Source organism: Pristiophorus japonicus, chromosome 7, assembly GCF_044704955.1.
Source record: "Pristiophorus japonicus isolate sPriJap1 chromosome 7, sPriJap1.hap1, whole genome shotgun sequence".
Classification (NCBI taxonomy): Eukaryota; Metazoa; Chordata; class Chondrichthyes; family Pristiophoridae; genus Pristiophorus; species Pristiophorus japonicus.
This window is the reverse complement of record NC_091983.1, coordinates 170674255-170698686: the sequence shown is the minus strand read 5'-3', so window position 1 is coordinate 170698686 and position 24432 is coordinate 170674255. Positions and strand designations below refer to the sequence as shown.

Here is a 24432-nt window from a genome sequence, read left to right as displayed (position 1 = left end):
CCCGGGATTACAGCGGGCCGCTGGTGGGGGGGGGGGGGGTGGGGTGGGGGGCTTTCGGCCCGGGATTGCAGCGGGTCGTGGGGGCCTTTCGGCCCGGGATTACAGCGGGTCGTGGGGGCCTTTCGGCCCGGGATTGCAGCGGGTCGGTGGTGGTGTTGGGGGCTTTCGGCCCGGGATTGCAGCGGGTCGTGGGGGGGGGGGGGGGGGGCCTTTCGGCCCGGGATTACAGCAGGCCAGTGGTGAGGGGGGGGGTGGGGTGGGGGGCTTTCGGCCCGGGATTGCAGCGGGTCGGTGGTGGAGGGGGTGGGGTGGGGGGCTTTCGGCCGGGGATTGCAGCGGGTCGTGGGGGGGGGGGGCCTTTTGGCCCGGGATTACAGCGGGCCAGTGGTGGGGGGGTGGGGTGGGGGGCTTTCGGCCCGGGATAGGAGCGGGTCGTGGGGGCTTTCGGCCCGGGATAGGAGCGTTCCGGTGGTGAGGGGAGTGGGGCCTTTCGGCCCGGGATTGCAGCGTTCCGGTGGGGGGGGGGAGGGGGCGGGGTGGGGCCTTTCGGCCCGGGATTGCAGCGGGATGGGGTGGGGGGCTTTCGGCTCGGGATAGGAGTGGGCCGGTGGTGAGGGGAGTGGGGCCTTTCGGCCCGGGATTGCAGCGTTCCGGTGGTGGGGTGGGGCCTTTCGGCCCGGGATTGCAGAGGTGAAAAAAGTCTCACTTACGATCTACTTAAAATAGGAAATGCTGTACCTCAGCCCTTCATGGCGTCCCCCGTTACCCTGGTAACCTCAGTTTTTCGGCGCAGAATCTAAGCTCCACCCACAGAGCTTAAGGACAATCTGCGCCACTCCAAAATGAGAGTATGCTGACGAAACTTGGAACTTTTTTTTTTGCCGCAGTTGAACCACTAAAAAAATCGGATGTACCTCTTCAACTGCGCCAAAAAAGTCCATGTGGAATTTTGGGCTCTATGTAACTACCGGTAATCTACCAGATCTCTGCCTATGTTTCCTGTACAGAATGATAACTATAAAAAAAACTACACTGCCAATCAAGATCAACCTTCCATGCTCACTACATTTCGGTGGTCTCCCTCCACACTATCCGTTTTCTCCACACAAGCTACCCTAACAATTCTTCACCGTGACCAGTTGTGTCAAAGTTTAACTACTTCAGCCCGAATGTAGTCAAAGCTACAGCTCACACCACAACTAACAATTCCATGTCACAAAGCATTGTCCAAGAGAAAGACTGCAATCGCTCTTAGAATAAAAGTATGCATAATAATCTTTTGTCATTTAATTTTCTCGTACAACCCTACTCTGCTGAAGGCAAAGAATATGGGTGCTGGTAACCCTTTAGTAACTCATTCCAATAGTCACTCTCTATAAGTGATCTCGACACCAACAATGGGAGGCTTTTTAAAACATGTGTTTTTGGCTATCCCTAGTTGCTCTGAGATGATGGTGGTGAGCCTTCTCCTTGAATTGCTGCTGTTCTTGTGATGGCACTCCCTGAATAGTGTTTGGTAGCGAATTCCAGGATCCTGTTCCCAGCGGCGATGAAGCAACGGTGTGTCTGCCAAAGTCAGGGATGGCGCATGATTTGGAGGAAAATGTGGACGTGATGGTGTTCACACGACATTGCTATTCGTGCCCTACCTGGTGGTAGAGGCACATGGGACGGAAGTGTTATCAAAGAAACTGGCGAGTTGCTGCACTGTCTCGTGTCGATGAGTGGCGAGTATTCTAGTATAGTCCTGACTCAAGTCTCACAGAAGGTGGAGCGGCTTTGAGGGGTCAGCAGGTGATCCACTTGGAACAGAGTATTCAGTCTCCGCCCTGCTCTTGTAGCCACGGTGTTGATATGGCTAGTCCAGTTCAATTCTAGTCAAGTGTTGATCAGGGGAGGGGGTGGAATTTGAAGGGCAAGGGGAGGCTGGGCATTCTCTGTTCAAGGTGGTCATTACCTGGCATTTATATGATTATGAATGTTTGTTGGATATGTTGGAGAGTTACGAGTTAATAATTGATCTATAACTGGTCACAGAGCAACAGGCATTCATTCTAAGGCTAAACAGGAAAATAGCTGGGGTGTCGATGAGAAGGAAGAATGGATTGTGTTCTGCTCCAAATGATTGATTATTATGACAATGAGTGATTAATGTATAACTTTAGCGACTAGCATAATAAACATAGGCAGAGGGATCAATTAACCATGATCTAGAGTGGACATTTACATGTCAATAAACTGACCTTGAAAAAAACTGAGAACAGATTATCATGAAGTCTTGTTCTTGGAAATTACCTTTGAAGTAAGCAGCTAAGATTGTGTAAATAAGTTTTTGAAAGGCTCTGAGGACAGATAAATCATGAGGTCTTACCTGTGAAATGCACCTTTGAAGTAGGCGAACTGAGGTGTATAAAGGAGAATGGCTTTCCAGAATTATTGGGAGAGCTGGAGAGAGAGGGAAACCCAATGCTACTCTTTTGTACTGTATAAATCGATCACCTGTGCTGAATATGAATAACATCTGTTCCATATACTCACTATCAAGTGTCTTGTGCTTACTCGAAGCGTGTCGTAGAAGGAAGAAGGTTGACCAACAGTTGACTTAGCAATGTTATTTGCTCATAAGTTTCACCACAACCTGTATTCACACGACTTGGATAAGCAAGTACTATGAGCAGAGGTCACCAGACCGTTATTAAAAGTGTGAACCTTGACTAATGCTCTCCTTTCTTCACTTATCAGAGTATTGCAGCTTTGCAAGGGTTGTCGGTGTAGTTCTTAGCCTTTGATAGCTACTCCAGCAATCTTTATTATTTATAACCTACACCCATAGCTTGTTAGAATCTACATAATTTCTAAACCCTTTTCTGGCAATATAAATCATTTATATAATAATGCTGTAATATATCCAGAATAGGCCAATTAATTAAATAAAATTATTAACTTTTAGAACAGTTGGGAATCCTACTTTTGTATGAGCTGTGAACTGTTAAAAATAAAAGTGAAGTGAAATGGCTGCTGTTTTTTCCTCAGTTACAAGTTTATACCCAAAGGAAATACAGCATCTAAATGTAACTTACCAACGCCTCTTTACCTCATCTTATTAGTAATTAAAATGCCAACGCACACAATAATGTTATTAGGTTCTGCTGATGGCTCTGAATGCAAGAGTGATTATGTTGCTATTGACTTCCAAAGTTTGACCCCAGTCTCCTCATAAAATACACAATCTACATTTTTGTTCAACTAAATGAAGAAAAGGCAGACAACTCACCACAGATCATAAGTAAATATTCCTTATTGTCACACAGCGCCTTAGGCTATTTGGAAATTGGGCAAAAATGAAGGGCAGATTCTTGATTTATGAGGAAGCCCAGTCTCCTTAGGAAATCAGAACATGTTGGAAGGTTAGTTGTGCCTTCAGAAAAGCTTTAATAAATTGTCTAGACAGAGGTGGAATTGTGAGTTTCACAACCTGAGGGAGGCTGCCACTGCAGAACAGCACTGTGGACACACTAGGTGCTGATTTGAGGCCAAACGGATTAAGCTTCATATACAAGTCACAAAAGCTGTTTCCTAGCCACCCTCCCCTGCCACTGTCGCAGACAGATCCAGATGGTTCGCAACCTCTGTGCCCCATTTTACCCTGAGCAGAGCTTCCGACCTTACATAGAAAGATAGAAAATAGGTGCAGGAGTAGGCCATTCAACCCTTCGAGCCTGCACCACCATTCAATATGATCATGGCTGATCATGCAACTTCAGTACCCCATTCCTGCTTTCTCTCCATAGAGCTTGATCCCTTTAGCCGTAAGGGCCACATCTAGCTCACTTTTGAATATATCCAATGAACTGGCCTCAACAACTTTCTGTGGTAGAGAATTCCACAGGTTCACAATTCTCTGCGTGAAGAAGTTTCTCCTCATCTCGGTCCTAAATGGCTTACCCCTTATCCTTAGAATGTGACCCCTGGTTCTGGACTTCCCCAACATCGGGAACATTCGTCCTGCATCTAACCTGTCCAGTCCCGTCAGAATTTTATATGTTTCTATGACATGCTCTCTCATTCTTCTAAATTCCAGTGAATATAAGCCTAGTCGATCCAGTCTTTATTCATATGTCAGTCCTGCCATCCCGGGAATAATAGAAACATAGAAACTAGGTGCAGGAGCAGGCCATTCAGCCCTTCTAGCCTGCACCGCCATTCAATGAGTTCATGGCTGAACATGAAACTTCAGTACCCCCTTCCTGCTTTCTCGCCATACCCCTTGATCCCCCGAGTAGTAAGGACTTCATCTAACTCCCTTTTGAATATATTCAGTGAATTGGCCTCAACTACTTTCTGTGGTAGAGAATTCCACAGGTGCACCACTCTCTGGGTGAAGAAGTTTCTCCTCATCTCTGTCCTAAATGGCTTACCCCTTATCCTTAGACTGTGACCCCTGGTTCTGGACTTCACAACATTGGGAACATTCTTCCTGCATCTAACCTGTCTAACCCCGTCAGAATTTTAAACGTTTCTATGAGGTCCCCTCTCATTCTTCTGAACTCCAGTGAATACAAGCCCAGTTGATCCAGTCTTTCTTGATAGGTCAGTCCCGCCATCCCGGGAATCAGTCTGGTGAATCTTCGCTGCACTCCCTCAATAGCAAGAATGTCCTTCCTCAAGTTAGGAGACCAAAACTGTATACAATACTCCAGGTAAGGCCTCAGCAAGGCCCTGTACAACTGTAGCAACACCTCCCTGCCCCTGTACTCAAATCCCCTCGCTATGAAGGCCAACATGCCATTTGCTTTCTTAACCGCCTGCTGTACCTGCATGCCAGCCTTCAATGAGTGATGTACCATGACACCCAGGTCTCGTTGCACCTCCCCTTTTCCTAATCTGTCACCATTCAGATAATAGTCTGTCTCTCGTTTTTACCACCAAAGTGGATAACCTCACATTTATCCACATTATACTTCATCTGCCATGCATTTGCCCACTCACCTAACCTATCCAAGTCGCTCTGCAGCCTCATAGCATCCTCCTCGCAACTTACACTGCCACCAAACTTAGTGTCACCCGCAAATTTGGAGATTCTACATTTAATCCTCTCGTCTAAATCATTAATGTACAATGTAAACAGCTGGGGCCCCAGCACTGAACCTTGCGGTACCCCACTAGTCACTGCCTGCCATTCTGAAAAGTACCCATTTACTCCTACTCTTTGCTTCCTGTCTGCCAACCAGTTCTCAATCCACGTCAGCACACTACCCCCAATCCCATGTGCTTTAACTTTGCACATTAATCTCTTGTGTGGGACCTTGTCGAAAGCCTTCTGAAAGTCCAAATACACCACATCAACTGGTTCTCCCTTGTCCACTCTACTGGAAACATCCTCAAAAAATTCCAGAAGATTTGTCAAGCATGATTTCCCTCTCACTAATCCATGCTGACTTGGACCTATCATGTCACCTCTTTCCAAATGCGCTGCTATGACATCCATAATAATTGATTCCATCATTTTATTCACTACCAATGTCAGGTATAATTCCATGTTTTCTCTCTCCCTCCTTTTTTAAAAAGTGGGGTTACATTGGCTACCCTCCACTCCATAGGAACTGATCCAGAGTGTATGGAATGTTGGAAAATGACTGTCAATGCATCCGCTATTTTCAAGGCCACCTCCTTAAGTACTCTGGGATGCAGTCCATCAGGCCCTGGGGATTTATCGGCCTTCAATCCCATCAATTTCCCCAACACAATTTCCCGACTAGTAAGGATTTCCCACATTTCCTTCCTTCTTACTAGACCCTCTGACCCCTTTTATATCCGGAAGGTTGTATGTGTCCTCCTTAGTGAATACCGAACCAAAGTACTTGTTCAATTGGTCTGCCATTTCTTTGTTCCCAGTTATGACTTCCCCTGATTCTGACTGCAGGGGACCTACGTTTGTCTTTACTAACCTTTTTCTCTTCACATATCTATAGAAGCTTTTGCAGTCCATTTTAATGTTCCCTGCAAGCTTCCTCTTGTACTCTATTTTCCCTGCCCTAATCAAACCTTTTGTCCTCCTCTGCTGAGTTCTAAATTTCTCCCAGTCCCCAGGTTCGCTGCTATTTCTGGCCAATTTGTATGCCACTTCCTTGGCTTTAATACTATCCCTGATTTCCCTTGATAGCCACGGTTGAGCCACCTTCCCTTTTTGATTTTTGCACCAGACAGGGATGTACAATTGTTGTAGTTCATCCATGCGGTCTCTAAATGTCTGCCATTGCCCATCCACTGTCAACCTCTTAAGTATCATTCGCCAATCTATCCGAGCCAATTCACGCCTCATACCTTCAAAGTTACCCTTCTTTAAGTTCTGGACCATGGTCCCTGAATTAACTGTTTCATTCTCCATCCTAATGTAGAACTGCACCATATTATGGTCCCTCTTCCCCAAGGGGCCTTGCACAACGAGATTGCGAATTAATCCTCTCTCATTACACAACACCCATTCTAAGATGGCCTTCCCCCTAGTTGGTTCCTCGACATATTGGTCTAGAAAACCATCCCTTATGCACTCCAGGAAATCCTCCTCCACCGTATTGTTTCCAGTTTGGTTAGCCCAATCTATATGCATATTAAAGTCACCCATGATAACTGCTGCACCTTTATTGCATGCACCCCTAATTTCCTGTTTGATGCCCACCCCAACATCACTACTACTGTTTGGAGGTCTGTATACCACTCCCACTAGCGTTTTCTGCCCTTGGTATTCCGTAGCTCCACCCATACCGATTCCACATCATCCAAGCTAATGTCTTTCCTTACAATTGCATTAGAAACATAGAAAATAGGTGCAGGAGTAGGCCATTCGGCCCTTCTAGCCTGCACCGCCATTCAATGAGTTCATGGCTGAACATGCAACTTCAGTACCCCATTCCTGCTTTCTCGCCATACCCCTTGATCCCCCGAGTAGTAAGGACTTCATCTAACTCCTAGTAATTTCCTCTTTAACCAGCAACGCCACCCCGCCTCCTTTTCCTTTCTGTCTATCCTTCCTAAATGTTGAATACCCTTGGATGTTGAGTTCCCAGCCTTGGTCATCCTGGAGCCATATCTCCGTGATGCCAACCACATCGTATCCGTTAACTGCTATCTGCATAGTTAATTCGCCCACTTTATTCCGAATACTCCTCGCATTGACACAGAGCCTTCAGGCTTGTCTTTTTAACACACTTTGACCCTTTAGAATTTTGCGGCAAAGCGGCCCTTTTGCTGTACATTGGTCCCTTTTGTTTTTTGCCTTGGGTTTCTCTGCCCTCCACTTTTACTCATCTCCTTTCTGTCTTTTGCTTCTGTCTCCATTTTGTTTCCCTCTATCTCCCTGCATTGGTTCCCATCCCCCTGCCATATTAGCTTAACTCCTCCCCAACACCACGAGCAAACACTCCCCCTAGGACATTGGTTCCAGTCCTGCCTAGGTGCAGACCGTCCGGTTTGTACTGGTCCCACCTCCCCCAGAACTGGTTCCAATGCCCCAGGAATTTGAATCCCTCCCTGCTGCACCACTACTCAAGCCACGTATTCATCTGAGCTATCCTGCGATTCCTACTCTGACTAGCACGTGGCACTGGTAGCAATCCTGAGATTACTACTTTTGAGGTCCTACTTTTTAATTTAGCTCCTAGCTCCTTAAATTTGTCTTGTAGGACCTCATCCCGTAGGACCTCATCAGTCTGGTGAACCTTCGCTGCACTCCCTCAATAGCAAGAACGTCCTTCCTCAGATTAGGAGACCAAAACTGTACACAATATTCAAGGTATGGCCTCACCAAGGCCCTGTACAACTGCAGCAAGACCTCCCTGCTCCTATGCTCAAATCCTCTCGCTATGGCCAACATGCCATTTGTCTTCTTCACCGCCTGCTGTACCTGCATACCAAATTTCAATGACTGATTTACCATGACACCCAGGTCTCATTGCACCTCCCTTTTCCTAATCTGTCACCATTCAGGTAATATTCTGCCACCAAAGTGGATAACCTCACATTTATCCACATTATACTGCATCTGCCATGCATTTGCCCACTCACCTAACCTGTCCAAGTCACACTGCAGCCTCTTAGCATCCTCCTCACAGCTCATACTGCCACCCAGCTTAGTGTCATCTGCAAACTTGGAGATATTACATTCAATTCCTTCGTCTAAATCATTAATGTATATTGTAAACAGCTGGGGTCCCAGCACTGAACCTTGTGGTACCCCACTAGTCACTGCCTGCCATTCTGAAAAGGACCCGTTTATTCCTACTCTTTGCTTCCTCTCTGCCAACCAGATCTATATTCACATCAATACATTACCCCCAATACCATTTGCACACTAATCTCTTGTGTGGGGCCTTGTCAAAAACCTTTTGAAAGTCCAAATACACTACATCCACTGGTTCTCCCTTGTCCACTCGACTAGTTACACCTTCAAAAAATTCTAGAAGATTTGTCAAGCATGATTTCCCTTTCATAAATCCATGCTGACTTGGACTGATCATGTCACTGCTTTCCAAATGCGCTGCTATTACATCTTTAATAATTTATTCCAACATTTTCCCCATTACCCATGTCAGGCTAACCAGTCTATAATTCACTTTTTTTTTCTCCCTCCTTTTTTAAAAAGTGGGGTTACATCGGCTACCCTCCAATCCATAGGAACTGATCCAGAGTCTATAGAATGTTGGAAAATGACCACCAATGCATCCACCATCAGTCCCTGTATCCTCTCTGTCACCAAGACTACCTGCTGCAGAATCACGATGAACGCAATTGTAGAGACCAAAATTCCTCAGTATGGGCATTCTCTGATTGTTCCTTGAAATGGCTGGAATCGTGGGGAATGCCTTATTAAGTGGAAGCCAGAATCTTTTCTAACAACATCCCTCACCTTGCCATCTGATGAGAAAGTTTTACTCATCCATAAACTTGGATGCAGCCTCCGTTGACAGGCCTGTCCGTCTTCGGGACAGCAGTGACAGCAAGTCACCAATGGAGCATGGAGCCAGTGACTGGTAATGTTTTTTAAAATCTAGGCATAAAACTTCCTTTGGCACAAAAAGAGCTCTGCCTGGCCTGAAGGGTCGGACATTAGGCCACCTTTAAAGACAACCAACTTTGGGGCTATGCCAATGGTTGATTGTCTTTCTCTTGTTTTTGTTAAATAAACACTGTTTTAACAAAATCTATAGCTCCTGATGTAACTGGTTAAAATAGAGGGTACAAAAATATTCTATTGAATTAAAATAACCTACCTTCATAAAACTGTAAAGTTTTATTTTTAAACTTTGACCTGTGTCAATAAAGACAAGTGAGTTTTATCTTGTTGATCAATCACATGCTGTGTTCTTCACCATAATGTAAGCCAGAACTCTCATCAAGTTTAATACCAATTTAGTAACTGACATTTCCAGCGAAACAAATATAACCTTAAACAATACGGATTCAATTAAAAGTTCACTTTCGAAAGTTTAATTTAACAGACCAAAAGGCTACCCTCGTTATATAATTTCAAACTTATGAAAAAAGAGAGGAAGAAATCACACATGTTTCGGTCCCGGCCACAAACTCCGTTCCCTAGCCACTGACTCCATCCCTCTCCCCAACTTCTGTCTGAGGCTGAACCAGCCTGTTCGCAACCTTGGTGTCATATTTGACCCTGAAATGAGCTTTCGATCACATTTCCACAGCATAACTAAGACCGCCTATTTCCACCGCCGTAACATCGTCCGCCCTTGCCTCAGCTCATCTGCTGCCGAAGCCCTCATCCGTGCCTTTGTTGCCTCTAGATATGACTATTCCAACACACTCCTGGCCTCCCACATTCTACCCTACGTAAACTAGAGGTGATCCAAAGCTTGACTGCCCATGTCCTAACTCGCACCAAGTTCTGCTCACCTATCACCCCTGTGCTCACTGACCTACATTGGTTTTCGGTTAAGCAAGGCCTTGATTTCAAAATTCTCATTCTTATTTTCAAATCCCTCCATGGCCTCGCCCTCCCCATCATTAATCTCCTCGAGCCCCACAAAACCCGCCCCCCAGAGGTGTCTGCGCTCTTCTAATTCTGCCCTCCTGAGCATCCCTGATTATAATCGCTCAACTATTGGTGGCCGTGCCTTCTGTTGCCTAGGCCCCAAGCTCTGGAACTCCCTGCCTATGCCTCTCCACCTCTCTACCTCTCTTTTCTCCTTAAAACCTACCCCTTTGACCAAGCTTTTGGTAACCTGGGCTAATTTCTACTTATGCAGCTCGGTGTCAAATTCTTTATCTCATAATACTCCTGTGAAGTGGCTTGGGACGTTTCACGTTAAAGACACTATATAAAGACAAGTTGTTGTACTTTACCTTAATAACTTTATCTGTGTGGCGAGGACTGGCTGGTGGAGGACCTTTGTCTTATTGATGTTTAGCGTAAGGCCTACGCTTTCGTACGCCTCAGTAAATACATCGACTAGGTCCTGGAGTTCAGTCCGACCAGCATTGAAGCACTGACCACACTTGATCAGTTCCGCTGGGCACGCCAGACATGAGACTCCCAAAGCAAGCGCTCTACTCGAAACTCCTTCACGGCAAACGAGCCAAAGGTGGGCAGCGGAAATGTTACAAGGACACCCTCAAAGCCTCCCTGATAAAGTGCAACATCCCCATTGATACCTGGGAGTCCCTGGCCAAAGACCGCCCTAAGTGGAGGATGTGCATCCGGGAGGGCGCTAAGTCTCGTCGCCGAGAGCATGCAGAAATCAAGCGCAGGCAGCGGAGAGAGTGCGGCAAACCAGTCCCACCCTCCCTTACCCTCAACGACTATCTGTCCCACCTGAGACAGAGACTGTGGTTCTTGTATTGTTCAGCCACCTAAGAACTCATGTTAAGAGTGGAAGCAAATCTTCTTCGATTCCGAGGGACTGCCTATGATGATGATGAACTTTATCTGTGACACAAACAGCACAATGTGACTTTATATAAAGCTCTTTGCAGCACTTTTGTTGTTGGATGGATGATGTATATTACAGATATAGAATTAAATATATAATAAATCAGTATTTTTGTCACACAAAGAGTAGTAGAAATCTGGAACTCTCTTCCCCAAAAGGTTGTGGATGCTGGAACAATTGGAACGTTTAAGACAGAGATAGATAAGATTTTAGTTAGGTAAGGATGTGAAGAAATGTGGAGCAAAGGCGAGTAAATGGAGCTGAGGTACAGATCAGCCAGGATCTAATTAAATAATAGAGGGGCTGAATGGCCTCCTCCTGTTCATAATATTTCTGTTACGTTATAAGTAGGACAAATGTCATCCTCTTACTCCCTTAAATACTGTGCATATTAAAAATAACAAAATCTTCTTCAGAATTCAAGGATGAATTAAGGGATCAGTGGAATTTTGTAGCATTGGATAGTGCCATCACTGTTTATCTGTCTCCCTCATGATTAAATAAACCAGGGAGAATCTATGCTGCTATAAATTATGCATGGCCCATTGGAAAGATTAGGCTCAATGAACTGAATGGCCTTTTCTTATTTCTTTATTATGACAGAGGCCTGGATTGACTGGGCCCAAAGCTTTCCCTTTTCTACAGAATAGCACGATGGTCTGTATGAGCTCCCTCCACTCCCAAATTTTTTTTTTACAAAAAGACAATGTCAAACTGTTGACAATACTGGATTTAATATAAGGTTATCTAATCCCTGCACTTAATGAGCCAATGGATGTCAGTTAGATTGTTTAAGTTGCTGTTTGATTAATGAGTCAGAACATTGAGTTTAATGTTACTGTGTGCTTTTCATTAAAAGCTGATGCCTCAGCTTCACTGATGAGAAAACAAACAGATGAGATAAATTGTCCCTCAAATTCAAGAAGTCTCTCGGAAACCTTTATCCAAAGTTCTTCACCAATTTTACAGTAAATGTCTTTTAACGTCAACACAACCATAACGTATTAAGGTCACAAGTCCCAGTTTGCAAACACCCACAAGTACAGCTGCTAGCTTCCCCCTGTTTTTTCTTGCTACACAACATAAGAAATAGGAGCAGGAGTAGGCCATAAAGCCCCTCGAGCCTGCTCCGCCATTCAATAAGATCATGGCTGATCTCATCATGGACTCAGCTCCACTCCCCTGCCCGCTCCCCATAACCCCTTATCGTTTAAGAAACTGTCTATTTCTGTCTTAAATTTATTTAATGTCCCAGCTTCCACAGCTCTCTAAGGCAGCAAATTCCACAGATTCACAATCAGCTGAGAGAAGAAATTTCTCCTCATCTCAGTTTTAAATGGGCAGCCCCTTATTCTAAGATCATGCCCTCTAGTTCTAGTCTCCCCCACCAATTGAAACATCCTCTCTGCATCCACCTTGTCAAGCCTCCCTTTAAATCTTATACGTTTCGATAAGATCACCTCTCATTCTTCTGAATTCCAATGAGTAGAGACCCAACCTGCTCAACCTTTCATCATAAGTCAACCCCCTCATCCCTGGGATCAACCTAGTGAACCTTCTCTGAACTGCCTCCAAAGCAAGTATATCCTTTGGTAAATATGGAAACCAAAACTGCACACAGTATTCCAGATGTGGCCTCACCAATACCCTGTACAGCTGTAACAAAACTTGCCTGCTTTTATACTCCATCCCCTTTGCAATAAAGGCCAAGATTCCATTGGCCTTCCTGATCACTTGCTGTACCTGCATACTATCCTTTTGTGTTTCATGCACAAGCACCCCCAGGTCCCGCTGTACTGCAGCACTTTGCAATCTTTCTCCATTTAAATAATAACTTGCTCTTTGATTTTTTTTCTGCTAAAGTGCGTGAACTCACACTTTACAACATTATACTTCATCTGCCAAATTCTTGCCCACTCACTTAGCCTGTCTATGTCCTCCTGCAGCCTCTTTATGTCCTCCTCACACATTACCCTTCCTCCCATCTTTGTATCGTCAGCAAACTTGGCTACATTACACTCAGTCCCCTGTTCCAAGTCGTTAATATAGATTGTAAATAGTTGGGGTCCCAACACTGATCCCTGCGCCAACCCACTCGTTACTGATTGCCAACCAGAGAATGAACCATTTATCCCGACTCTCTGTTTTCTGTTTGTCAGCCAATTTCTATCCATGCTAATATATTACCCCCAACCCTGTGAACTTTTTATCTTGTGCAGTAACCTTTTGTGTGGCACCTTGTTAAATGCCTTCTGGAAGTCCAAATATACGACATCCACTGGTTCCCCTTTATCCACCCTGTTCATTACATCCTCAAAAAATTAGAGCAAAGTTGTCAAACATGACTTCCCCTTCATAAACCCATGCTGACTTTGCCTGACCAAATTTTGCTTTTCCAAATGTCCTGTTACTGCTTCTTTAATAATGGGCTCCAACATTTTCCCAACCACAGATGTTAGGCTAACTGGTCTATAGTTTCATGCTTTTTGTCTGCCTCCTTTTTTTAAATAGGGGCGTTACATTTGCAGTTTTCCAATCTGCTGGGACCTCCCCAGAATCCAGGGAATTTTGGTAAATTACAACCAATGCATCCACAGTCCCTGCCGCTACTTCTCTTAAGATGCTAGGATGCAAGCCATCAGGTCCAGGGGATTTATCTGCCTTTAGTCCCATTATCTTACTGAGCACCGCCTCCTTAGTGATTGTGATTGTGTTAAGTTCCTCCCCCCCCCCCCATAGCCCCTTGACTATCCACTGTTGGAATATTGTTAGTGTCCTCTACCGTAAAAACTGATACAAAATACTTGTTTTGAGTTTCTGCTATCTCCATGTTACCCATTAATTATTTCCCGGTCTCGTCCGCTAAGGGACAAACATTTACCTTAGCCACACTTTTTCTTTTTATATAGCTATAGAAACTCTTGCTATCTGTTTTTATATTTTGTGCGAGTTTACTTTCATAGTCTATCTTCCCTTTCTTAATTTTTTTAGTCATTCTTTGCTGGCTTTTAAAAGCTTCCCAGTCTTCTGTCCTCCCACTAGTTTTGCCCACTTTGTATGCCCTTGTTTTTAATTGGATACCGTCCTTTATTTCTTTTGGCTTTCTTTTCTCTTGCACCCTTTCCTCCTTTCTGGAATATATTTTTCTTGAGAGCTGTGAAATCTCTCTTTAAATGTACACCACTGTTCATCAACCATCCCACACTTCAATCGGTTTTCCTAGTCCACTTTAGCCAACTCTTCCCTCATACCTTCATAGTCTCCTTTATTTAAGTTTAGTACGCTGGTTAGAGATCCAACTTTCTCACCCTCCATCTGAATTTGAAATTCAATCATGCTATGATCATTCATTCCAAGGGGATCCTTTACTAGGAGATTGTTTATCAATCATGTCTCATTACACGGGACCAGATCTAAGATAGCCTGCCCCCTGGTTGGTTCCGTTACATACTGCTCAAGGAACCCGTCCCTTACGCACTCTGTGAACTCCTCCTCAAGGCTACCCTGACCAATTTGATTTGTCCAATCAATATGGAGGTTAAAATCACCCATGCTTATTGCTGTTCCCTTTTTACAAGCCCCCACTATTTCCTGGTTTATGCTCCAACCAAGAGTTGCTACTGTTTGGTGGGTGTAGTATATAGGCCCCCTGTGACTTTTTCCCCTTTTTATTCCTTATCTCCACCCAAACTGCTTCAATATCCTGATCCTTTGAGCATATATCATTTCTCACTATTGCAGTGATTCCATCTTTTATCAATAGAGCTACCCCATCTCCTTTTCCTTTCTGTGTGTCCTTCCAGATTGGCAAATACTTAATATTTAATTCTCAGTCCTGGTCACGTCTCTGTAATGGTTATTAGGTTATACCCATTTGTCTCAATTTGTGCCATCAATTCATCTATTTTGTTACAAATGCTACGTGCATTTAGACAATGTGCTAAGTTTGGTTTTTTTACCCTTTTTTCCTGCTTGCTCCTCTCATTCAAACTCACTTTCTTTATTTTTGCATTCTAATTTCCGCTTTTCTCCCCTCCCTACTGACTCTATTCTCAGGTTCCCATCCCCCTGCCAAGCTAGTTTAAACCCTCCCTAACAGCACTAGCAAACCCCCCCTCCCCGAGGATATTGGTCCCTGCTCCGTTGAGGTGCAACCTGTCCAGCTTGTACAGGGGTCCCACTTACCCCAGAAGCAGTCCCATTGGGCCCAAGTTTCCACATGATTTGCGCCTGATTTTTTAGGAGCAACTGGTGGAGAACGGACTATCTTAGAAATCGCAATTCTCCACATTTTTTTTTCTGCAGGTCTAGTGAGGTAGAACAGTTCTACTTTAGAACAGAATTTTTTTTTCCAAAAGGGGGCGTGTCCGGCCACTGACGCCTGATTTCAAAGTTTCCAAAGTGAAAACGTACTCCAAACTAAAGTAGAATGGAGCAAGTGAAGATTTTTGTAGAACTGAAAAAACCTGTTCTACACATTAAAAAATCAGGCGCAGGTTACAAATTAGGCGTCCAGAACGAGGGGGGGAGAGGGGGGGGGGGAAGGGAACTCATTAAATTCTACAATCAATCCTTATTTATACTTCTACAAATATTATACAAATAAATCCAACCTGACTAAACATTTATAAGCAAAGAAAAGATTAAATAAACCATCTTCCTACCTGTGTGAAAGTGCTTCAGCCATCGTTCGAAGGAAACCGCCGTTTGTTGCCGCGCAGGGGAGGGAGGGGAGGGAGGGGAAGGAGACAGCGGCTTGTTGCCGTGGAGGGAGGGGAGGGAGACAGCGGCTTGTTGCCGTGGAGGGAGGGGAGGGAGACAGCGGCTTGTTGCCATGGAGAGAGGGGAGGGAGGGGAAGGAGACAGCGGCTTGTTGCCGCGCAGGGGAGGGAGGGGAAGGAGACAGCGGCTTGTTGCCGTGGCGGGAGGGGAGGGAGACAGCGGCTTGTTGCCGTGGAGGGAGGGGAGGGAGACAGCGGCTTGTTGCCGTGGAGGGAGGGGAGGGAGACAGCGGCTTGTTGCCGTGGAGGGAGGGGAGGGAGACAGCGGCTTGTTGCCATGGAGAGAGGGGAGGGAGGGGAAGGAGACAGCGGCTTGTTGCCGCGCAGGGGAGGGAGGGGAAGGAGACAGCGGCTTGTTGCCATGGAGAGAGGGGAGGGAGGGGAAGGAGACAGCGGCTTGTTGCCGCGCAGGGGAGGGAGGGGAAGGAGACAGCGGCTTGTTGCCGTGGAGGGAGGGGAGGGAGACAGCGGCTTGTTGCCATGGAGAGAGGGGAGGGAGGGGAAGGAGACAGCGGCTTGTTGCCGCGCAGGGGAGGGAGGGGAAGGAGACAGCGGCTTGTTGCCGCGCAGGGGAGGGAGGGGAAGGAGACAGCGGCTTGTTGCCGTGGCGGGAGGGGAGGGAGGGGAAGGAGACAGCGGCTTGTTGCCGTGGAGGGAGGGGAAGGAGACAGCGGCTTGTTGCCGTGGAGGGAGGGGAAGGAGACAGCGGCTTGTTGCCGCGCAGGGGAGGGAGGGGAAGGAGACAGCGGCTTGTTGCCGTGGCGGGAGGGGAGGGAGGGGAAGGAGACAGCGGCTTGTTGCCGCGCAGGGGAGGGAGGGAGGGGAAGGAGACAGCGGCTTGTTGCCGTGGAGGGAGGGGAGGGAGGGGAAGGAGACAGCGGCTTGTTGCCGTGGAGGGAAGGGAGGGAGGGGAAGGAGACAGCAGCTTGTTGCCGTGGAGGGAGGGGAGGGAGGGGAAGGAGACAGCGGCTTGTTGCCGTGGAGGGAGGGGAGGGAGGGGAAGGAGACAGCGGCTTGTTGCCGTGGAGGGAGGGGAAGGAGACAGCGGCTTGTTGCCGTGGAGGGAGGGGAAGGAGACAGCGGCTTGTTGCCGCGCAGGGGAAGGAGACAGTGAGAAGGGTAGCCTCAGTGCTGATGTTCTGATGGCAATGTGATTTTATTAAAAAATGTTCAAAAATTAAACGGCTACAAAGAACTACAAAAATGGCCGAGTGCCAATGTTTTTTTTCCACGCTGAGCATGCGCGAACGCTCCAACGCGCACGCGCAGCGTTGCCGGCAGGAAAAAAACGAATTTAAATAGTACCCGCCCCCTCCCACTTACAAAATCGGCGCGAGTGTAGGCTCCGCCCCCCTGGGCGCCGTGCCAAACAGACAAGGAGCTGCAAAGCGCTCGAGAATAGCGCGTTTTTTTTCTGGCGCCGTTTTAGGCGCGAAAAACGGGCGAGCAGCTCGGAGGGGCGCCCGTTTTTTATCCTGTGGAAACTTGGGCTCAATGTCTCAGGAATATAAAGGCCTCCCGCCTGCACCATCTCTCCAGCCACGTATTCATCTGCTCTATCTTCCTATTTCTGTAACACTAGCTCATGGCAATGGGAGTAATCCGGAGATTACTACCTTTGAGGTCTTGCTTTTTAATCTCTCTCCTAGCTCCCTAAACTCTGCCTGCAGGACCTCATCCCTCTTCCTACCTATGTCATTGGTACCGATGTCGACCATGACCTCTGGCTGTTTGCCCTCTCCCCCCAGAATGCCCTGCAGTCACCTCTATCTGGGACATGCATGTGTATGAGTCCCCCCTGTAAATTGCCCTAGCTTTACATCATTCAGAGCCAGTGTTCTATCTGCACCAGGAGGCGCTACGTGATGCTGGGGAGGCACACGTGGGCATTGTTGCCATTAGATTTTGGCATCAGCAGACTAGGCTTCGCTGGATTTCATAGGCTTAAGAGTAGAACCCAGTGCCCATCTGCAACATCAGGATGGCATTTTCAAGTGCATGCGCAATTCGTGTTTTCACCAGAACCAATTAAGACTACAGTGTGTGGAGGATACTTAACGATAAATAATTCTTGGAAACAAGTGGCATTATGCACGAAGTTCCTGTAATTCTATTTTCCTTGAATGAAGTCCACTGAACAATGAGATTGCCAAGTAAGTTTTTAATTTGAAGGGATGCAGCCCTATAAGATACAGTGCCACTTTTACAAAGAAACCCAGTATTTAATTTTATTGAGAAAGAACGAAAGGAGGAGGAAGAGAAAGCAAGTGTGAACTTTGGGTAAAATCTAGAGATATTTATTCAAATGACAATTAAGTGCTTACAGCCATAACTCCCCCTCATCAAAATGCAGGAATTTGAAAAATATTTTTGAAAGTAGGTATCATGAATGGGACAGGATTACATACAAGGTCAATATTTTCAAATTATCTCAAAAAATCCTTCTGTTGGTGAAAAGATCTGTTAAGAATCACCCAGACGGAGAGCCACATCTGTTTGTTTTGTTCATCGCAATGCCATGAGCCTCTGCGATCCAGAGACGAATTTCAGCCAATAAACTGATCCAACACTAGTGTTAGAGACAGTCCCAGTGGATCAGCTGCTGTAGAGCTGGTATTGTATTAACCAACAATCACAAGATACCTTTCCAAAAGGAACTGATAGGTACAACATGCTCGACATCAATAAGATAGATTACAATGGGAAAACAAGCATTTTAATACAACCATTGAGAACAGGATTAACTATGTGACAAGTAAGAGTACAATAAAATTAATCTTTTTTTAAATGATATGGTTCAAAAATAGAGTACACCAAGGCAGCACAGTATTTTGTCTTACATACTGAACTATTGATTCGAGCATTCATCATAATATATGGGTCCATTATATTGCAGTTTCTTCATTGGTGGATACTTGTTTGTCATCACACTAATGGGAAAAATGCAGCTCCCCACCCCCAACCCCAGTGAGGGATTCTCAGGAGCAGGTATGCCATCATCATGGAGGAGGAGAAGCCACACAGGATGGAACAAAGGAGAGTCAGGCAGTATTTAAGGCGGATGCAGCCATGGCTCAGTTGGTAGCACTCGAACTCACAACATTCTTCCTCAATGGAGGCGCAAGTCCCACTCCAGACACTTGAGCACAAAAATCTAGGCTGACACTCCAGTGCAGTGCTGAGGGAGAGCTGCACTGTTGCCGTCTTTCGGTTGAGATGTTAAACCGATGCCCCGCCTGCTCTCATGAGATCCCACGGCACTATTTCAAAGAAGAGCAGGGGCGTTATCCCCGGTGACCTGGCCAATATTTATCCCTTAATCCACGTCACTAAAAAACAGGTTATCTGGTCATTATTAAATTACTGTTTGAGAGAGTTATCTGGTCATTATCACATTGCTGTTTGTGGGAGCTTGCTGTGCGCAAATTTGGTTCCACATTTCCTACATTATAAAGTACTTCGTTGGCTGTAAAGCGCTTTGAACCGCCGGTAGTCGTGAAAGGCACCATTATAAATGCAATTCTTTCTTTCTGTCAGCCTACCAGCTATCCAAACCCGCCCATCCATAGAATATACAGACAACACAGGACATATGCGGACCTTCGGAGGAGATGTGTATGAGAGTACACTTCATCAGAGGGGTAATAGGGCAACACTGCCACCTATTTATGAGGACCTTCAGCCAAGAGATTCTGCCCATACTTCCTCTCTGTGGCTACAAAGGTGATGAACACACTCAACTGCTATGGCACTGTGTCATTTCAGGCTGTCACAGGGAATCTCTGTAATAGCAGCCAGGGTACAATATGGACATGCTTTCATCAGGTGACTGACACACTTTCTAGGTAAGCTTCACCTTTGGCATCACAGCAAGGCAGCAGCAATATCCAGTTTTATAGGGTCTCTGGCTTTCTGCTGGCTAGGTAGCAACCATGTTGCTTTGTGAGCTCCTACAGCAAACTCTCTCCACTTCCTCAAAAGGAAAGGCTTCCAATCCTTAAACTCAGAGTGTGTCTGGCAACATGCAAAGCATCCTACAAATCAACGTGATATATAGAGAAAAAGATTAGTGAAGACAAATGTAGGTCCCTTGCAGTCAGAATCAGGTGAATTTATAATGGGGAACACAGAAATGGCAGACCAATTGAACAAATACTTTGGTTCTGTCTTCATTAAGGATGATACAAATAACCTTCCAGAAATACTAGGGGACCGAGGGTCTAGCGAGAAGGAGGAACTGAAGGAAATCCTTATTAGTCAGGAAATTGTGTTAGGGAAATTGATGGGATTGAAGGACGATAAATCCCCAGGGCCTGATAGTCTGCATCCCAGAGTACTTAGGGAAGTGGCCCTAGAAATAGTGGATGCATTGGTGGTCAATTTCCAACAGTCTATCGACTCTGGATCAGTTCCTATGGATTGGAGGGTAGATAATGTAACACCACTTTTTAAAAAAGGGAGAGTAAAAACAGGGAATTATAGACCGGTTAACCTGACATTGGTAGTGGGGAAAATGTTGGAATCAATTATTAAAGATGTAATAGCAGCGCATTTGGAAAGCAGTGACAGGATCGGTCCAAGTTAGCATGGATTTATGAAAGGGAAATCTTGCTTTTAGAGTTTTTTAAGGATGCAACTAGTAGAGTGGACAAGTGGATGTGGTGTATTTGGACTTTCAAAAGGCTTTTGACCAGGTCCCACACAAGAGATTAGTGTGCAAAATTAAAGCACATGGTATTGGGGGTAATGTATTGATGTGGATAGAGAACTGGTTTGCAGACAGGAAGCAAAGAGTAGGAATAAACGGGTCCTTTTCAGTGCTGGGACCCCAGTTATTTATAATATATGTTAATGATTTGGATGAAGGAATTGAATGTAATATCTCCAAGTTTGCAGATGACACTAAGCTGGGTGGTAGTGTGAGCTGTGAGGAGGATGCTAAGAGGCTGCAGGGTGACTTGGACAGGTTAGGTGAGTGGGCAAATGCATGGCAGATGTAGTATAATGTAGATAAATGTGAGGTTATCCACTTTGTTGGCAAAAACAGGAAGACAGAATACTATCTGAATGGTGACAGATTAGGAAAAGGGGAGGTGCAACGAGACCTGGGGACCTGGGTGTCATGGTACATCAGTCATTGAAAGATGGCATGCAAGTACAGCAGGCAGTGAAGGCGGCAAATGGCATGTTGGCCTTCATAGCTAGAGGATTTGAGTATAGGAACATGGAGGTCTTACTGCGGTTGTACAGGGCCTTGGTGAGGCCATACCTTGAATATTGTGTACAGTTTTGGTCTCCTAATCTGAGGAATGACGTTCTTGCTATCGAGGGAGTGCAGCGAAGGTTCACCAGACTGATTCCTGGGATGGCAGGACTGATGTATGAAGAAAGACTGGATCGACTAGGCTTATATTCACTGGAATTTAGAAGAATGAGAGAGGATCTCCTAGAAACATATAAAATTCTGACGGGATTGGACAGGTTAGATGCAGGAAGAATGTTCCCGATGTTGGGGAAATGCAGAACCAGAGGTCACAGTCTAAGGATAAGGGGTAAGCCATTTAGGACCGAGATGAGGAGAAACTTCTTCACTCAGAGAATTGTGAACCTGTGGAATTCTCTACCACAGAACGTTGTTGAGGCCAGTTTGTTAAGATATATTCAAAAGGGAATTAGATGTGGCCCTTACGGCTAAAGGGATCAAGGGGTATGGAGGGAAAGCAGGAATGGGGTACTACAGTTGCATGATCAGCCATGATCATATTGAATGGTGGTGCAGGCTCGAAGGACCGAATGGCCTACTCCTGTACTTATTTTCTATGTTTCTATGCTGGAATTTGTTACAATGCACTCATCCTTTGAAATCCGCTCGCCATTACTTCTTCAGGTAAGAACATTATATCAAGGTATGGCTTGTGGGTGACAAAGCCATGGACAATGGGCACCACTGAGAGTGGCCCAACAACAGGAGAAGAGCAATCAGGCATATGCCTCTACCAGAGTGATCAAGAGGACCATTGGGATCTTAAAGGGATGCTTTCACTGTCTAAACTGGTCAGGTGTGGCTCAATAGTATGCTTCAGTTGGTGCGCCATACATAGTTGTAGCCTGCTGTGCCCTGTACAACTTTGTCATACAAAAAGGACTGGACCTTGACATTGTTAGGGTTGTTGCCAATGTCCTCCTTAAGGTGCGCGGCCAATCACAAGATCCTGCGCAGGCCACTCAACAGCCCGCTGCTGGTAGAAGTAAAGCGCAGGCCACTCACCAACCCCACTGCTGGTAGAGGCATCGCGCATGCGCGGCCGCTCAACAAATTTAAAGGGCCTGCGCAGGGATAAGAAAATTAGAGGGAATATTGGTTGTGGTCCTATCTTTGTTAGAGGCAGAATTACATGCACTCAAGAGGATTCCCCAGTGACTGCTGCAAGAGGTGGTTGGTGGAAGGTTTAGAGGGGATTTGAGGGGGGGGCTTCTTTACACAAAGGGTTGTGGGAATCTGGAACTCGCTGCCTGGAAGAGTGGTGGATGCAGAAACCCTCACCACTTAAGAGATGGTCGGTTGGGCACTTGAAGTGCCTTAACCTGCAGGGTTACAGACCTAGAACTGGTAATTGGGATTAGACTGGATGACCTTTTGTTGGATGGCACAGATATAATGGTAAGCTCTGCAGGGAATAGAATACGGCCAGGGTGAACTCCTAGTTTCAAATCGCCTGGATGGGTCGGAGAGGAATTTTCCCCAGATTTTTTTCTCCCTAAATTGGCCTGGGTTTTTAATCTGGTTTTTGCCTCTCCCAGGAGATCACATAGCTCCGGTTGGGGTGGAGTGTAGATGTTTTCAGTATAAGGGGCGTCGCAATTGTGTGAGGCGGACTGGTTGGGCTGGATGCTCTTTGCCTTTCCGTCATTGTTGATAGGTTTATATGTAACCTTTAGGGCTGCTGACCAAGGGCCGTGTGGCTCTTTGTCAGCCGGCACGCACACGATGAACCGAAGTGGCCTCCTTCTGCGCTGTAAATTTCTATGTTTCTAACACATCTCTTCTATGTAACACAGTCTACCGTTGACATCAACATCTTCAAACAAAATAACAATCCTTCAATCCAACACCCATCCTAGCCCTCTTTGCCCCTATATGCCTGTGCCAATAATCATCACTGGAGTGAATAGTCAGCACCAAACAAATGTATGACTCTAACTTCCATTAATAACAAAGCACAAGTCAAGAAAATCCTGGCCCTGAATGGCTTGTGAGTGACAAGAGAGGAGCAATGGGGCACATTCCACTTTATTACAACAAAGTCTGAAGCGAGCACACGCCAACCTTCTCTTTCCCAACACTGCACTTCATCTGGGTGGTTACATGTGCTTTGAAAGCATTCCAATGATTTTAAATTTAAGCAGAGACCTTTCTGAATGCTCTTTTGACATTTGTGCACAAAAGTGCTGGATGATTGCAATGCGGTAATAGTTACAGATTGTTTTTTTAAACTGAGCAGTGCATGGCATTGAAAACCCTACGAAGTAAATAATCTGCTACATAAAAATAAGAAGCATTACAATACTCAAACAACCCTCGAGGTAATAATAAAAACACTAAATGTTGGAGACACATCAGCTCTGTCAGCACTAAAAGAGACAAGATTGCAGAAAAAAGGAGCAAGTGGACAATTCTGGTTTTGGACTCCATTCACAGTTGGTGAATTTCAGTTGCACCATTGTGTGGTGATTTGTGTGCTTAGATAAAGCAATCCAAGGCTCAAAGAAAAATACCTAGAAAACCTTTTGAACTTATTGGCCTCGACATTAACTCGGAGGCTTGTTTGGAGCGGGGGGCTGGGGTGGGTGAGGTATCGGGTGGGAAAACCGGATGAATTTTAAGCGTGTCTGTCTGCAGCATTTAATGCAGCCAGCTCATTATCATTTAATTCCAGGCTCGACATCGATTGTGCGGCAGCGAGTATGATGAGTATCCACACGACGTGATCCCAACTCCGATATTTAAAGGGCCAATCCAAAGATGGAACTTGGAGGAGGTAGGAGTTTGAACAGAGTGAGAAGTTTCAGAATGGATTCAGGACAGTCAAGGGCTGTGCCTCGATGTAAAGTTGCATTGCTTGATATACTGCTGGGGTCAGTGAGGGACCAGAGAGATACTCTTCCCCAGCAACGGGAGGCAGAAACCTGCTCTTCCACAAAGCAGGCTTGGCTGGAGATGGCCCAGGTGGTCAGCAGCATGAGAATTATGCCACGTTCCAGGATTCAGTGCAGGAAGTGTTTTAATGACTCAATCGGATCAGGAAAGGTGAGCACAGTTGCAAGTTCACCTACGTCCAGCTTCGCACATCACCCCACCCCACCCCCCTTACTCTGTCTTGTCAAGCCGATGCAGTGGCTTTCGGCGTCCCTGGCCATCGGAGATGGGGACCTCCCAGCTACCTGGTGACAGACACAATTAAATATTAGTGACCCACATGCCATACAACACTCAGTCATGTTGACTTGATTTCAACAGCGAGTGAAATATAATCATCTTCAAAATGATAAGTTGCAACGTCTTCAGTAATAAACTTTATTATTTTGCACCACTTTCCCATGTTGCCCATTCTTGTTTTCTGGATGACAAGTCGCCTTTTAACTTGCTTGATGATGAATGGAAAGGCATGAATTGACGGGGACCAATGTGGGTGGGGGGGGGG

At 45.8% G+C, this 24432-nt stretch overlaps 1 protein-coding gene across 6 annotated transcripts in view; it reads right to left on the bottom strand.

The window, feature by feature from the left end:
• ube3d (ubiquitin protein ligase E3D) overlaps positions 1-24432 on the bottom strand; it is a 225409-nt gene that overhangs the window by 14940 nt on the left and 186037 nt on the right. Inside the window, exon 9 of one of the 6 annotated variants that reach the window (XM_070884526.1) lies at positions 2372-2445. The exons of 2 other annotated variants lie outside the window; for them this stretch is intronic. In XM_070884526.1, the coding sequence (XP_070740627.1) occupies positions 2372-2445 (74 nt within the window). Of the gene's footprint in view, positions 1-2371; positions 2446-18567; positions 19060-24432 lie in introns of those variants that run through there. 3 more of the 6 variants (XM_070884522.1, XM_070884527.1, XM_070884523.1) reach the window with 3 other exon arrangements.